This window comes from Triticum urartu, chromosome 3A (assembly GCF_056163025.1).
Source record: "Triticum urartu cultivar PI428250 chromosome 3A, HENAU_Tu73, whole genome shotgun sequence".
Taxonomy (NCBI): Eukaryota; Viridiplantae; Streptophyta; class Magnoliopsida; order Poales; family Poaceae; genus Triticum; species Triticum urartu.
This window is the reverse complement of record NC_141875.1, coordinates 734,121,985-734,138,526: the sequence shown is the minus strand read 5'-3', so window position 1 is coordinate 734,138,526 and position 16,542 is coordinate 734,121,985. Positions and strand designations below refer to the sequence as shown.

The 16,542-nt window shown below is 44.1% G+C and overlaps 1 protein-coding gene and 1 long non-coding RNA gene across 11 annotated transcripts; one reads left to right on the top strand and one right to left on the bottom strand.

The window, feature by feature from the left end:
* Positions 1–5,888: 5,888 nt before the first annotated feature.
* Positions 5,889–15,821, top strand: LOC147982408 (uncharacterized). The gene is made up of 3 exons (XR_015599203.1): positions 5,889–6,570; positions 14,548–15,145; positions 15,370–15,821. It is a non-coding gene; the product is annotated as an uncharacterized LOC147982408 (long non-coding RNA).
* Positions 6,982–12,921, bottom strand: LOC147982409 (phosphoserine phosphatase, chloroplastic-like). 10 transcript variants are annotated; one of them, XM_087514395.1, is made up of 11 exons: positions 12,681–12,921; positions 12,543–12,611; positions 12,321–12,380; positions 11,933–11,991; positions 11,386–11,435; positions 10,627–10,866; positions 10,163–10,359; positions 9,189–9,248; positions 8,761–9,085; positions 8,094–8,182; positions 6,982–7,399 (listed from the first exon to the last, which is right to left on the bottom strand). In XM_087514395.1, the coding sequence occupies exons 7-10, from the start codon at positions 10,323–10,325 to the stop codon at positions 8,167–8,169; spliced, it is 564 nt and encodes a 187-aa protein (XP_087370521.1). In that variant the 5' UTR covers positions 10,326–10,359; positions 10,627–10,866; positions 11,386–11,435; positions 11,933–11,991; positions 12,321–12,380; positions 12,543–12,611; positions 12,681–12,921; the 3' UTR covers positions 6,982–7,399; positions 8,094–8,166. The 10 variants fall into 10 exon arrangements, 9 of the variants coding, with proteins under 9 accessions (XP_087370521.1, XP_087370523.1, XP_087370529.1 ...); XM_087514397.1 differs by having other exon boundaries at positions 10,627–10,862; XM_087514403.1 differs by lacking the exon at positions 11,933–11,991 and having other exon boundaries at positions 8,761–8,874; positions 8,932–9,085.
* Positions 15,822–16,542: the final 721 nt, after the last annotated feature.

The following is a 16,542-nucleotide window of genomic DNA, read 5'->3' as shown; positions in this document are numbered from 1 at the left end:
AATTTGTGAACCGAATTTGAAAAATGTGATAATTTTTAAATTTTCAATTAAATTTGAAACACGATCATTTTATGAAAAATCTGGAAGATTTCCTGAATGCCAAACAAATTTAAAATTCCAAATAATTTTTTAAATTTCCGAGTGTTTTAGGAAAAGAAACTACTCCCTCTGTGGTGCCTAAAATGCCTTATAGGGAGTGTTTGTAAAATAAAAAATAAAATAAGAACGAAATCAAAGAAAAATGTCAAAAGAAACAGGTGGAAAAAGAAAAGAAAAAATGAAAATGAGTAAAGTCCGCACATGAACCTTCCAAATGGTTCGCAAAACAGGTAAAAAAAACAGAATTAATGTTCTGGAAGGTTGGCAAAACCCGTGTGTACGCTAGCTAAAATTGGACCAGCCCACCCAACCGCTAGGGTCCCGTCCTCTCTCCCCGTTGGAAGCTCTGGCAATTTGACACTTAATTCTTCACATAGGGTTTGCATTGTGACGGGCCGATTTTGAAATTATCTTGGGAGAGGGAGATATCTGGCCATGCGCCATGATGGGTGTCGAGTTGGTTTTTGGGCGCCCCAGATCAGGGTGCGTTAGTTCGATCAAGGCTCACGTACGTTGGTGCGTGAGCCCCTTCACTTAACATTATTCATTCCCCTTTTTCTGTTAGAGTATTAGATCTAACTGGCCTGTTTAGTCGTCAGATCAAACCAACAGTTTCAGCTAACTAAGTGTAGGGACCGGGAAGCTTGACCATAGACCTTTTTTTTAATTCACTCAGCTAGCTAGTGTACGGTCGATTTTTTCCAAGATCTCAATGAGATATAAGTAAAGCTTTTTAAATTTCTTTTAACTAGCTATAAGTGAACATATGTTTTTTTACCGAGATTAGCAAGAGCTTGTTTACACACCTCCGGCTCCGGCACCAGCGCAATGTCTTACTCATGGTGACAAGGTCCATGCATGAAAGAGAAGCAACGGAGATATGCAAGCACGATTGCAACCATGGCACAAGGAAGTGATGGAGCAAGAATTAATAAACGTGAGAAATCTACTTGGCACGTGGCTGAATTGTATGACACTAAATATGATGCGAACATATGTTCACTTATAGCTACCAAGATTAGCAATATTTAGTGGCTGAATTGCAATGGCACTAAATATGATGCGAACATATGTACTTCACTTATAGATAATTTTGGCACGTGGCTGAATTGCACGTGCCAATGAGATATAAGTAAACCTACTTGGCGCGTGGCTGAATTTTGCCACGTGCATATTCAGCCACATATATTTGTTCAAAAAAGAATTAATAAACGTGTGTATGTAAACCAGACAATGTGGCTGAATATGCACGTGGCAAAATTGTATGACACTAAATTATCTTTTCCAGTAAGAGTATTTTATTGATCCTTAAACATGTGTCCATGCAGCTAGGTAAGTACATTTGATCTTTAAATTGTATGACAGTAAATTATTTTATTGATCCTCAAACATGTGCCTAAATTGTATGACACTAAACTATGCATCTATGCATCTAGGTACACTTGATCTTCATTAACCTAATATATGTTTCCAACCCATCCATCATCCATCCACCTAGTTATATATTCAAAAGAAAAGGAGGAATCCTCATGGATCCATGGCCTGGCATGTCCAGGGAGTCTTTTTTGAAGGAAAATATCACAGAATGTATACTTGCTCTACATTATTTCTCTATACCAAACCGAGAAACTAATTAAGAAGGCTGGCCAATCCATCTCCAAGAGCGCAAACTCTCCACGGCTAAAACCAAGTCGAGAGATATTCTGATGATCGCGTGGCCAATCCATTTATCTCCACATCGCGCGCCCAGTTTTGACATCAACGATGTAGATGCGATGATAGTTGTAACGAGCAATGTGCGACTCTTTTTGCCCGAGCACCAGTATAATGTGCTTTCAGTCCCAATTTTCTCTCGATTGGTTTGTTTAGACAAGGCATGCTAAGATGTCATCCAACTCGTGCTGTCATGCCATATCCAAATCTATACCAGGCACGTGCTCTCCGGCTAAGGTGGCTTTGGTATGAGTGGAAGGAACCCCACAGATTATGGGTTGGATTCGGCAACCCTTGCACGGAGGATGATCTAAACTTCTTTTATGCTTCGATCACCATCATCGTGGGAGACGGCGCCAAAACGCCATTTTGGGATTCCCCTTGGCTTCTAGGGCGCAAGCCCAAGGACATTGCACCTCTAATTTTTGAGGCTTCCAGGAGAAAGAATTGGAAGGCGAGGGAGGCTCTCAAAGGCAATGCATGGATTCTCAAAATCAACTTCAACACCGTCGTCTCCAGTGATCACATCCGGGAGTTTTTCACCCTATGGATGCTTCTGAATGACGTCCACCTTGATGAGCAACTCCACGATGATATCGTTTGGAAGCACTCCAATGACGGGATCTACACGGCGGCCACCGCATATAAGGCTCAGTTCCTTGGATTAACTCTCTCCCCCATGGACCGAATGGTTTGGCGAGTTTGGGCTCCCCCGAAGGTCAAATTTTTCGCATGGTTGGCCCTCCAAGATAGGATTTGGACAGCTGATCGCCTCGAGAGGCGGGGTTGGGCTAATTGTGGCCTTTGCCCTCTTTGCCAAAGGGAACAGGAAACGGGTGCACATCTCTTCTTCAAGTGTCGCTACACACTTAGGCTTTGGAGGTTAATTATCGTCAAGCTTGGCCTTGCTCACATGGACACCATCGATTGGCGCCTTGCCGGGTCCGTCCACGAATGGTGGGACAAGCAAACCGGCAACCACGTCCCCAGCCGGAGCGCTTCGGCCTCCCTCACCATGCTTGTTTCTTGGACCATTTGGAATGAGCGAAATGCACGGGTGTTTCGGCACAAGTTCGCACCACCGCCGATACTTCTCAACAACATCATGGAGGAGGCAAAGCTCTGGATTACCGCGGGTGCTAAAAGACTAGGGCTTATTTTCTTGCGCGAGTAATCGTCATGCCGTGTATGTGGGTGCTCTTGTAAAACTCTAAACTCTGCTTCTCCCTTATTTAATAGAAGAGGCAAATCTTATGCCTCCGTTTCGAAAAAAAAAAATCTATACCAGGAGATGTTCCTTTTGTACGTAGATCAACGTGAGCCTTTGCTCACTGTACACAGTGAAATATGGTTCATCATAACAAAGTCGATGCATGAGATCACGGGGTTGGACAGGCAGCCTTGTTAAGGACATGTGGCTGGTCTTGGCACACACTTCAAGTGTGTAGAGGCTTGACAAGTCGCAAAGGAGCCAGTGGGAAATGGCACGGCGCACAATTACGTTGCGCCGCCTAAATGTTGGGTGTGTGTCGCTGCACTCCAAATTGCCAGACTACAAGTTCCGTTTGGGCTAGCCGGTCGACGAGCAATGGAGCGGGATTGTGCAAGAGCCCCTCTATCGCACAGTACTCTTGTTATTGGCCTGATGGTGAGTAATTACACGAGTTGGATTCATCGTGTCTTTGTCCGATCTACGGCGTGGATACAACAAAAGGTACGTCTGATCTCGTATGCATGTACTCGACACGAGACGGAAAGCTTGCTTTCCTAATGCTGGCCGATGTTCTTGGCTTTTCTGGAGCCCTTCTTTCCTAACGTTGCACCCGTTCTTGAGTTCCAAGTTCCAACATAAAACGGATCAGACTGTGCTGATCCGAACCTGTATATGTTCTTGAGTTCCACGTGGAGACCAAGTCGGCAACCTGAATGTAAAAAACGGATCGTGCATACGTAGTATATATATTTTAGATTTTGTCTAGCAATCGTATCCAATTAATCTTGAAAGTAGCGCCGGCGGCTATGGCGGTCTCGCTCCCGGATGACCTCCTCCTCGAGATCCTCGTCCGCATCAAGGACGAAGCTTCTCTCTTCCGCTCAGCCACGGCGTGCAAGAGGTGGCGCCATCTCGTCACCGACCGCTCCTTCCTCCGGCGCCGCTGGCCGGAGTACTCCCCGTCGTCTTTCGTTGGCTTCTTCGCTCAAGGAAACCGACATGATCAGGAACTGGACGGAGGGTCTTTGCCGGGCCCGGAGCCGTGCTTCGTCCCAGCACGGCGATCCGCTCTGGGCGCTCGCCGCCGCTCCTTGGGCTCCTTTGTCACCCCTGCCCGTGCAGGCCTCTTCGACGGCGCGTCGCCGCTCATCTCGCGCCACGGCCTCGTTCTTGTGCGTCTCGAAGCACACGACGCCACCGGCTATCTGGACAAGACCATCCTTCAACTGGGCGTCTGCGACCTGCACGCCGCCACGTGTGTCTTGCTCCCTCCTCTAAAAGTCAGCCCAAACTTCTACTACGACTGTAATGGCTATGCCATTCTGACCGGTGTAGATTGTTGTTCCAAAGATGATGAGTCGACGCCCACGGTAGTGCTGCCGAGCAACCCTTCGTCTTTCTTCAAAGTGGTCATCATCGGCTACAGCAACGGCGACTTGAAGTACAATCTCCATACGTTCTCTTCCGGCAAATCATGTTGGGACCAACGTACAAACTGCTTCGACAGCGATGTGCAGTCATACGACTATGGGTCGTTCAGCGATGCCGTTGTGCGCAATGGCCGGGCGCACTGGTTATTTGATAACTACGGAGAAGGGTGCCTTCAAGTCATTAATCTGGATGCTAAGACCGGCCGTATCTCCTTGACGAAGCTCGCTTGTAAACTCAACTACCAACCCACTAGTCCTTCATGCCTTACATTAGGCACCAACGGGGTGTTATCGCTGCTATGGATTCAGAAGGAAGGTCCCCGACTAGAGATCTGGGAGCAACGACGCGAGGACCAAGGAGACATGAGCAGCACTTCAGAATGGGTGTGCGCCCGAACAATCGTGCTAAAACGACTCGAAAATGAGAATGGAACAAGGGACCTAATTGGACTGAGAGAGAAGTGCGGCGCATTGATCATCACCGACAACTATCGACAAATTTACACCGCCGATCTCGAAACTGGGATGATGGAGGAGATAGTGGATTGGCCTTCCAGGCACTCCATGTGCCACTGGGATTCCATGCCCCTGGAGATTGATTGGCCCATGATCTTCGTTTCTGGGCTTACCAAATAAAGTTAAACATTCTGTTATGTATGCATACTCCTTGTTTTGTTTTGTTTTGCAATTTGCATTGCAATGTATGCTGGATAACTACTTACCGTTTCATGGGATTGACGAACTTTGGTGTTGTTCCTCAACTTGTAACATTTAACTGCTTTTTTTATTGGGTCTGTTTAGTGGCTCCGTGAGTCCCCTCTAATCTTTTAGTTGCAAGACATCTCCAACAACGACGAAGCGGGACAAGCAGCATCAAGGTTAGACCCGCGGGGGCATATGGAAGTAGGAGAAAAATGTCGCGTTGGCACAATTAAGGACCTAGATTCTCCCAAGGAGAAGCACATGGAAGTCGGGATTTTTTTTAATGTATTTGCTAATTTTAATAATTTGCCTACAATTTTGAGAAATACCTGTCACCTAGAAGTGTATCTTGGTTAGCCTAAACTTGTACTTCCCAAATCCTGCAGCCTTCGTGAAAGTTTAATTAGTTCATAGTGTTCGGTAAAAGCTAAATGGTTAGATATTTCTATCAACCTAGAAACATGTAGGGCCAAAAAACTTCTTCACAGAGTACCAAGTATCCCTAACCTCGGTCACGACAAGTAACTACACATGGTTGTTGCAGAAATTACCTTGTAAAAAATGTACTGTTTGACCAACCGAGGTGGTTATTTTTACACTAGTTTGTATGTACGAGGTGAGGATCGCTGAACGGTTTGAAGAGGTGTATTTGAGACACAGACTAATGATGGAGCAAAAGTTGTGTATATTTAGAGCTTGTTCGGTAATCCTCCCGCTCCACGAAATCCTCCGGGCGAGCTCCCACTCCTCGATCGATCCTGTGAGGCAGGAAAATTGTTGGGCTTTTCGCTCCGCTCCGATTCATATTCATAAGTTAGGCCTAAAGCCCAATAATCTAGCATGTGGCCTATGATGAGGGAATGTGGTACAATAGAAAAGGGTAAACGTTTGTGACCGGTGCGCCGGCTGAAAACTCAGCCGGTCGCACGCGGGCTAACACGCGCCCCGTTTCTCAAGTGGGGCCAGCCCACCACCCCTTCCCTCACCTTATCTTCAGAAGACTGAGACGAGATCCAGTTTATTTTTCCTCTCGCATAACCTCATCTCCTCTGCTCCGCCGGCCGCTTGCACTTCGCCCCTGCCTCCCCGACGGGATCCGCTACAACCGGCGAGGCCATGGCCTCCGACCTCCTCCTTTTGTTTTTTTTCTATCCTGTGTATTGGCTGAGGCTGCTCCACCACCACCCCTTTTTCCCCATTGACCAAGAGCAACACCACCGGCGATGAGATGCACCCATGGCGCCTGTGGATGCAAGGCAGTGGACCGGCCGGCCTGCGGCGGAAGCTGTTGGACCGGCGGTGACGTGGGGGACATGATGCGACCTATGAGGTGCGGTGCTGGAACCAGCCAGTGGTTTCTCTTCAAACAACGAGGATGGTGGTGGGCAGCGACGGCGGTGGCCATTGGCCATGGTAAGTTGCTTTTTTGTTGTTGTTTTGCTGGAACCACTTTTGATTTTTGCTGGAACCCGCTTCCTTTTTTGCTTCAACAGGATAGGCTAGTGCTGCACGGCAACGATGGTAGCCGCCATGATTTTTGCTGCATAGGTTTTTTTTTCTGGAACCAGCATTTGACTCTGCTACAACAGGCGAGGACCGGGCTGGGATGCGATGCCAGGTGGCCGCCATGAATTTTTGCTGGAATCATATCATTGTTTGGGGAAACCATTTTTCTCAATTTTTTGCTGGAACCATATTAACTAGATCGGGCGCGAGGGTGCCGGTCAAAACGTTTGTGCTGCTTAACAATGTATGAACATAGAAAGCATGTTTCGCGATAGGTTTAGCACCAAATATCTTAGGCATAGAAGATACGACAGCACATAATAGCTTGCAGATGATCCGCAACCCAGAATAGATAACTAAAGTCTTAGGCATAACATAGTTTGTTGGGGCTACTTTTATGCATGCAAAATGTTGTTACTCCTAACAAATTTCAATAAATTTGAATTTAAACATTTTTAAAAAATTAACTAAGAAGCATATGATGGTGTTGATATAATAAAGGCAAATGCTAAACCTACGGGTAAATTACAAAAAGCCCACAGATCTTCTCCCACTACATCGTGATCGCGCCTTGGCGCGAGGATGCCGGTCCCAACGACGTGGGTAAAGATCAGATGCTATGATGCGATAGTAGAAAGGATAGAAGTGCACAATTCTTCCGGCCTCCTTGCTCTTCCACAATTTCAAATCGACCTCTTTTTGTCCCTCGCAAGCAGCGGCACACACAGATGCTGATCTGTATGTCGAGGTACATAAAATGGATCAGAACACACAACACACACACACATAGAGAGAGAGAGAGAGAGAGACTGAAAAAATAGAACATTCACTTAGTTATATGGGTCAAAGGTCATAGCAATTTGAAAGCAGAAAATTATCCGATTACTGCAATGAAAGGCAGGCAAACTGATACTTGAAATCATTGACAGAGTTTTGTTAGTCATATTTTTTTTCTTTTGGAGTATAAAGGAAATAACAAATATATAATATAAGAACACTTTAATCAATCTTAATTAGGTCTATGTGAATGTTTAATCTGGAGCAAAATTTTAAATAAGGTAACATTAGTTCGGTTAAATACACCTCTGTTGTTACAGCTCTGCAAGTTTGGGCTAAATACACATATGTTGACCACTATGTGAAACTTCAGTAACAAAATTAAATTTAAAATGTTCTAAAGTGAAGAAAAGAGGAATTGTTGCTTTTAGATCATGGGAATAAACATATCCTTGTTTACTGTTCAACAAATAATATAGACGGAAAATTAGAACCAATTTCTGTATTCAAACCATGGATATCTTAAAAGCATCTTGGTGTGTGTGTGTATGTCACAAAATTTGAAGATGTTTCAAGGACAGGCAAATTTGACTATGTTCTGATAACCCAGGTCCCAAAAGTATCGTTCGTGCAGCCGTTTAGTGAAAATATACCTTGATCATTTGCCGGATACCTCCGGACACAAGGAATACTTCAATATTATTGGCTTTTAATGTCTTGATAAAATCAGCGTTGAGAAATCCTGCAGATACAAACAGATAAACATGTCAATGAACCAGGAAAATAAACAACGCATATCCAACACAAAAATTACATCTATTGCAGTGATGAATAAATGATTAACACATACCACCTTGGAATTATTCTGTAGCCAGAGATTTTAGGAAATCTCTAATTAACACACGAGGCAAATAAGTCAAAAGGGTTATGTTGTGGTTGCAGGGCACGTAACGGCCTAAAGGTTAAGACTAAAGTGGTATAGGCTGATAGTATTTTAATGTCTCATTTAGTGTTATTAAAATGAACTTAACTATGTGGTGGTACTATTCTGAAATCGTGTTTTTACTGTGGCACCAAACCAATTTTGCATATACTCGGCTACTATTTTTCGTATTAGCTTAAAAAGAGAAGCCGAGTAAGACCATTCAAGCATTCCTAAGAGCATTTATTCTATGTTCAGCAGCACATATCTAACCATTCCAATACAAGAACAACAGAGCTGGGGAATCTCAGAAGATTCAATATAGGAATGCAAAAGTGGTAGCTAAATAGTGATTAACTTATGAAATTAACTTGGGGCCGGGACTTGTAAAAGGTCACCTGGGTGGCCTCTTCTCCAAACGGTCCTCAACTTGGGACAGAGATGGCTTACTTAAAGAGATCCAGGCAGCAAGAGCCTCATCAAATGGAACGGTCCCTGTCATCGCCCTGAGACTAATAAGGCCAAGATTAGTTTTTTGGAAGATATTATATGCTAAACAACTAACATACCCCAGAAACTGTGACAATTGCTTTGTCTTCCACCCGGCAACCGCCTGCCCAGCCCCACAGAAATCAGCAAGCTCGACAATACCCTCATCCAAGCATACAGTGCTATCCACATCGAAGCACACCGCATTGGCACTGTGCCATGTCTCAAGAATCTCTGGGCATAAGCAGGGAAACCATTGCATAACCTAACCTCTATGCTTCTTGGAGACGTTCACGGTTAACCAATAAAGGAATTCTCGGTGATTAGGAGTACTAACCTTTGGGGGGATGGCGGGTTGCCAAACCAGAAGAGGAAGGGGCCTTGGAGACCTCCATTGCTGCTACCACGACAGATAAAGAGGTGGTGAGGAGTGGAGGCACCAGAACGAAACATGGAGGAAATGAAGTGTAAATGGCGGCCAGATGTTCTCCACAACATGGCACATGGCATCAAAAAAATAATTTTAGAACCTTTAAAACCGTATTTGGAACTAAGGATACCTAATATTTTGTAAGGTCAGAGTCGTTGAGAGCAAGTTTACTATCGTATTGACTGAAACTATATGCAAATGTGCATGAAAACAGCGCTGGTCTTGCATTGTCACTCCTCGCAGCATATACTGGATGCTTGTCCATAAAGCTGATAACCAAATAATCCCATAATAGCTATATTTTGCTAAATAAACAAAATGCAACTCATCTAGATACACAAATTTAGACCAGTTGACGTGGATACATATTCAGAAACATAACATAGAAAACAACCAGAACAGATAGGAAGCATGGCTCGCTACGCATAAATGTGACTTCATCGATGGTGTTTGATTAGTGAATCTCATTTGGCACTATTGTTCAACAAATATGAACTGTACAAAGCAACTCACTAATATGAGAAGTGCTCCGTCCTTTGAAAACAAAACATTTGAAAGTTTTGGGCTATATTTTGCAGGACAAGAAAAAACAACCTTTTCATTATTGCTGGAACAGGGCAGATACCCTTCTGCTCCAGTTTACTTAATTAATTAAAACTAAGCAATACAAGGCGCTATCAGGCACTACATCTAGTGGCATTATATGGCTAATGATCACCTCCATGATTATTTGCTCCTTTGGGAAATATTTTCCAATTAGTGGTTATAGTGGCTCTATCATCCTTAGCTTTTATCAAACGAACTTGTTCTTGAAAATATGTACATGTGGTTTCAATCTGCATCTGCTTGACAGTTTGATTGAGCAAGTCCATAAGTTATACCTTTTTGTGTATGAAGCACTAAAGTGAGGGAGCAAATCAAAGTAACACTTCTTGTTGACTTGCTCGATCTTGTTCTTAGAAGCACTGGTTCTTCCCTTAAACTTATTTTCTTCCTTGGTCTTGTTAGGAGGGAGAGCAGACTGATCCAAGAAAGCAAACTCATGCCATGTTCTTCAAAGTCCTGCTTGTTTCCAAATCTGTCTATCAGAAAATTAAGCTACTTTAACAACTAAAGAATATATAACAAAAAATAACTATGTGAATGGATTCCAAGGAATGAAAAAACACTTGACTTATTACAAAATAAATAAATAAACAACACATGATTGTAGCAGATGAATTCTTCACAGTTTTGTTGGAAGCATAAAATAGGTGACAACCTTTCAAGTATGTAACGTACATATTAATTATATAATTCAGAACTAAACTAAGCTAATTAGAAGGAAAGCGGACAAAGGCAGGACCTTGAGCTTGAGCTTGGTACTGGGGCCAATGTGTGTGCAACTGGGGCGCACTTAGTAGGAGGAATCTGAATCTTTCACATGGCTCCCCATTGTCTTCCTCTTGATTTCTTCTTGTTAACTTGCTCGATCTTCTTCTTAGCAGCAACAACACCAGTTCTTTCCTTAAATTTCTTTTCTCCCTTGGTCTTGTTAGCAGGAGGGCAGACTGATCCAACAAATCAAAGGCCTTCCATGACCTGCCTATTTCCAAACCTAACTATTAGAAAATTAAGCTACTTGAATATGTAAAGAATCAATCAAACAACTCAGAACAGAACAGTACAAAGCTGCAAGGTAGACATTTGTAGCTACTACCATAACTCCGATTTAACTGAGCAAAAAGCTTGATATATGTATTACTCCCTCCATTCCAAAATAGATGACTCAACTTTATACTAACTTTAGTATAAAGTTAGTATCTAAAACAGAACGTAAAGTGCAGATTAATAATTAGCAGATTTTGGAATCGAATGGAACCTACAGTGATCGCCACTGGGCAAGTTATGGCGATACAACTGATATGTAGAATTAGGCAGTACTATTAGTAATGAAATAATAACATGGTTATATCTCACATACAGAAAAAATATATCAGAATCTGTTACGGATGAACTGGAATATATCTGCAAACAGTTATATGATTTATCATTTCCATTTTCAGAAAATAGTGTATTATGTTTTCTGATAAATGCAGAGGAACCACAATTACTTTGGACATACCTTATTCAGCCTCCATCCTTGTGATTATTGTATTCCTTGTTCCAGAACTCCTGTACAAATGATTTCCATGGTGATACGGAAAAAGTTGAAGCAAGCATATAAATAGTGACCTTCCCAGTGAGTGAACAAAATGTAAAAAACTATCATTTTCATTTAGTGCAAACTATGATTCAATCTTTCTTCTTTTTCCAACGCAAATGTTAGTATTCAAGATGTAGTTGGAAACAGGGCTACAACTTACGAAGGTTTTGATCTTAAGGTTCAATGAATTGCAGAGGCAGAGCACACAGCTGATGGATTCAAACTACTTTTAAGAGATGATGTGGCAAGGCTAACATGATGAAAATAAGTAAGAAGAAAAGTTCAGGCTCAACAACTTACGCAGATTTTGATCTTAAGGTTCAATGAATTGCAAAGGCAGAGCACACAGCCGATTGATTCAAACTATTTTTAAGAGATGATGTGGCAAGGTTAAGCAGATGAAAATAATTAAGAAAAAAGTTCAGGCTCAGCAAAGATTCTAAACGGATAGGAAAATGATGAGTACCAGTTTAAAATACTCGGTCAATCTTGGTGAGAAGAACCGCATCGGAAAAACACCATTAGCTACATAGAACAGAAAAAGTATACTTGGATGTCAATAAGTTAGGAGTTCCATCTCTAGTCCCCTTTTCTAATTATTACTGCCTGGTGTGAAGCACATGCTCAAATATCCTTAAATTTTGCAGTTAAGTATGCCATCCGTAAATTGCGCAGTTAAGTAAATAGCTCCAGGACCACTCTAACCTTGACTGACAGACACGAACAGGTCTCATACTTATGGCCCCATGCACACAATTCAGGTTGGTCAGTAGGCACCATGCATCAGTTCGCAAAATAAAAATGCATGATTCTGAAGCATATATCCGAGGCCCCAAGTAATAGGTTTAACTCACATTTAAATCTCTGTAGACTTTTGCACTTCTGACTGTTCCAATGAGAAAGCTGAATTCCACCTGCAGCAATAGGAAGCTTAATTCTAGTCCCATCCTCTCAACCAATTTACATGTATTCCGTAGATCACAAATCAAGAATCCAACTATCCAAAATTGCAGCCATTCATCATCAGGTATTATTTAAAAAGGAACAGAGGGGATTAAGTGAGAAGCAGGCCAGACCTTCTGGATCTGACTAAACACGTCTGAAGTGGTAGAGGAGACACCTTGGCCACCTGGACGCGTGTGCACCTGCGTGACCAAAAGCAGCAGCAGCATGAGGGGAGTGGAGGGGCCAAGAGCAAATCAAAATGGGGGTACCTTGACCAGCAGCAGCAACGCTAGGGTTAGGGTTGGAGCAGGGGGGGCTGCGTCCCGAGAAGAACATGGCATGGGCGTGGAGCAGAGTTTAGAGAGAGAGAGAGAGAGAGAGAGAGAGAGAGAGACCCCTCGAGCATGGTGCCGCGCTCTCGAGCATGGTGGCGGCTTCCGCGACTGACGATGGAGAGAAGAGACGCGACGGGGAGGGCGGGGCCACGGGAGGTGAGGAGGCAGGGGCAGCGGCGCCCTCACCCCCTCCACTCTCCAGCCAACCGGCGCTCGACACGTCACGGCCCGGACACGTGAAATGACAAAACTGCCCTCGGCGGGGCTCGGTATTATCGGCGGTGGCACGGGATATTTGCCCGCTGACGGAGCCCACGCGCTGCACAGTCCACACTCCTAGCCATAGTCGCTGACCGGCGTGGCCCACCAGCGAGGGAGCAAAGTAATTCTGAGGTAAGAAAAATCGAATGGAGGCTACTATTCATTGTAGCTTGATCCGGGCTTGATCCGAGGTCATCCGAAGGCGAGATCCTATGGTCCAGAACGCATCAAATGAAGGATCCGACGGCCAGGAATTCCGAGCGGGGAGAAGCCTGGGTGTGCACTGCTATGCTTGTTTCTGGATTTTTTTGTTGGAACCATATTAATTTTTTGTTGGAACCATAGCAATGATTGATACGAAGAATATCGTTTTTGCTGGAACCACTTTTCAGTTTGGCTGCAACCATATCAATTTTTGTTGGAACCATGTGTTTTTTGCTGAAACCATCTTTCAGTTTTGCTGGAACCATGTCATTTTTTGGGTGGAAACCATGTTTTGCTTCAAATGGGCGACTCCATGTTCTTGTTTTTTTGCTACAAACGAGCCACTGCTACAAGCGGCGAGACATCTGGCGACAGGAGGAGGCGAGATGTGGGGGGACGACGGCGGCAACGGCGACCTCGTGCACGGCAGAGATTAGGACGTCTTGATTTGGACGAGGCGGATGCTCGCCGCGGGCGGTTACCGTGCGTGCGTGACGAAGGGGGAGAAGCGTGTGTTGAGTTATTATTATGAGACCCAACCGGGGGACTAATTATTACGAGATCCAACCGATGGATGGGGTCTTATCGAACGCTCGGCAGCGGACCGGCTGAAATTTAGGCCGGTGCGCCGGCGCAGAGTACTGCCGATAGAAAAGGCACCAGCACGAGAGATATAACGAACCAGTACGTTCACTTATCGGTGGCAGCCATGCGTAAATTTGTTGAACTCTTCCGTTTTCAGGAGCTGCAGAGTGCCACTTTCCTCGCTCCGAGACTTTTGCCTGTAACTCGCTCCACTCCACGCTGCCAACTCTGTGGAGTTATCATGTTCGGGTCGGCTCCACGAGCGGAGTTGAGGAGTGGAGTCCCTCCGAACAGGCCCTTAGAAACATTATAACCGCGCACTGATCCATCCCTCTCAGCCATCAGCATTTTCGTCCATTGAATTTGGAGCTCTATGCATTTTTGGCCGTTGAATCTCTTTCCAATCCCACCCGGGCTTTCGTTTCACAACAGAAAATGCTAATGGGCCGGCCGCTGCTCCGGTAACAAATTTGCAGGTATGCTATTAGATTGGACCTATTGGGCTTTGAGTATCTTGTACTCCCTCCGTTTCCAAATTTTTGTATTTCTAGAGATTTCAACAAGTGACTACCTACAAAACAAAATGAGTGGATCTATGCTCTAAAATATGTCTACATGCATCCGTATGTTGTGTCCATTTAAAATACCTAGAAAGACAAATATTTGGAAACGGAGGGAGTATATGTCTGGATCTACTCCTTTGCTCTGCACCCGTTCAGCAGATCTGTGTAGCGATTGATGTGGTTTGCAGGAGAGTTAGCGTCGGAGGAGTTATCGGCGTTTCATCGCCGTCCCTATGTGATGTGCCATTAATGAAATTTGGAAACGGCAGCCGACAGTGGATTTCAGTTTTACAGGTTAGTAGCTTACATATAAAATGTGTCGTCTCCCCCGCGCTTTGCCTTTTCAACAGTAAAAGCTTCGCAGTGGCCATGGTTCTCCACTTGGTTGCGGCAACCTATCGTCCCCTCTGCTCCTCTCCTCAGCGGCTCTCCTCTCCTCCATCCTATTAGCATTATCGCCCTATATCTTAGCTCGTCACATAAATTTGCTACGGTTGTAGAGTGTAGACCCGTTTTAAGGTGCTAATGTTTTCTACATGTGGTGTTCATCATGGTTTTGGTCAATTGATTCAAGAAGATCTTGGAGACTGGTTCTCATCAAGCAGATTACCTTTGATACGATTCAAACGATTAGATCATCAGGAGAGGAAAAATATTAAACAAGATCGGTCTGCGTGGGGCGAAGCAAGGTAGGCCTGGTTGATCGAAGCGAGGCAGGGCTGTGATGTATTCAGTCTGTAACGGCCTCGCTCCCCTCACAACCAGGCATCTAGCCAAAATCCACAGGTATTCAATCTCTGCTCCTCCGCCACGCCCATTCCCCTTCTAAGATTTGATTCCGAGGTCCTTTCTCTCTATCTTAATAATATACATGCAGTCCTCCTGCATGGTTCAAAAAAAAAAGGATTTGATTCCGAGGTCCGATCTGTGAGGAGGACTGAGGATACGATTTTGTTCCTTGATCCCTTTCTGAGGGTTTGTCCTAATTATGTTCAGTTTAATAATAACAGGAACATCGCATGGATTGATTGATTGGCCAGGAGGAGAACTGCAACAAGATATGCTGCTGCAAAATCAGTGTTGGAGTTTGAGACAGGTCGATGATGTCCTGCAGTAGCCTCGGTTGATCTATCTTCGGCCTCTGAATGGTGGTGTGTTCTCTTTTGAGAAAAAAAGGGTGTTGTGTACTTGTGTTTTGCAACTAGTATGGCTATAACCCTCGAAGTCTGCTGAAGTCCTAATATGCTTCGGGTGTTGTCTTGTTCGGTGACAAGTCATTCTATGCATGCGGATATTGCTTCACAACCTATGTGAGAACAAACTTGAATACACACTTTTAGTACAACCGCATCTTCTCCTGGCTATGTTTTACTTTCAAGCTACCCATTAGTTCTATGCTGCTGCATCAATGCACAATTTTTTAGGACTGAATTTTGGTAACATCATTGTATCAATTCTTCTAAACCCTTCTATCTGCTCTGTTTTAAGCTCCCGTAATGAAAACTTTTTTCTTCTGAAGACCAATCATAGGGACATGATTGAAATGTTTGCTGTGGTTCCCTTTCCTACAAATATTCACCATCTCCATTGCTAATAAAAGTCTTGGAAAATGAACTTTCACCTCGCATACCTCCATACATTTTATAGATTTCTACTATTCCATATATATTTAAAACCTTACCTTTCTATCGCCAAAATTGACGGGCGCAGCAACGCGCGCCATCATGGTCTAGTATCCGTTCATTGCTGCACACATACTACGTGCCCTCATCTCGTCCTCACGTCAATTGGAGTACAACAAGTCAAGGTCTCTGTGTCTCAGTTGTTTTTAGACTAACAGGAGGGCAGAAAACACCCCCCCGGCTCCACCATTTTCCATTGAAAAACGTGAAACCAGGTACAACGAAAGACACCCTTCTATCAAGGTTTTCAAAGGACGGATTTGAGGAGCTACCCCCTCCCTGATCTGCAATAACAGAAAAGGGAGCTGGAGCGCTCACGAGCTCAAAAAAAGTAGAACTTATTACAAGACTCAAAATCTAGCACAGGAACTAAAGTGTTCATATTTTTAGAAACTAAAGACGACCCTATTGAGAGAGTCAATTCTTCTTCATGCGCCAATCAGTACAGCTCCAGCTTTCTCCTGGCTCGCCTGGTACGCACCCCCCCACTTGATTCTCTTA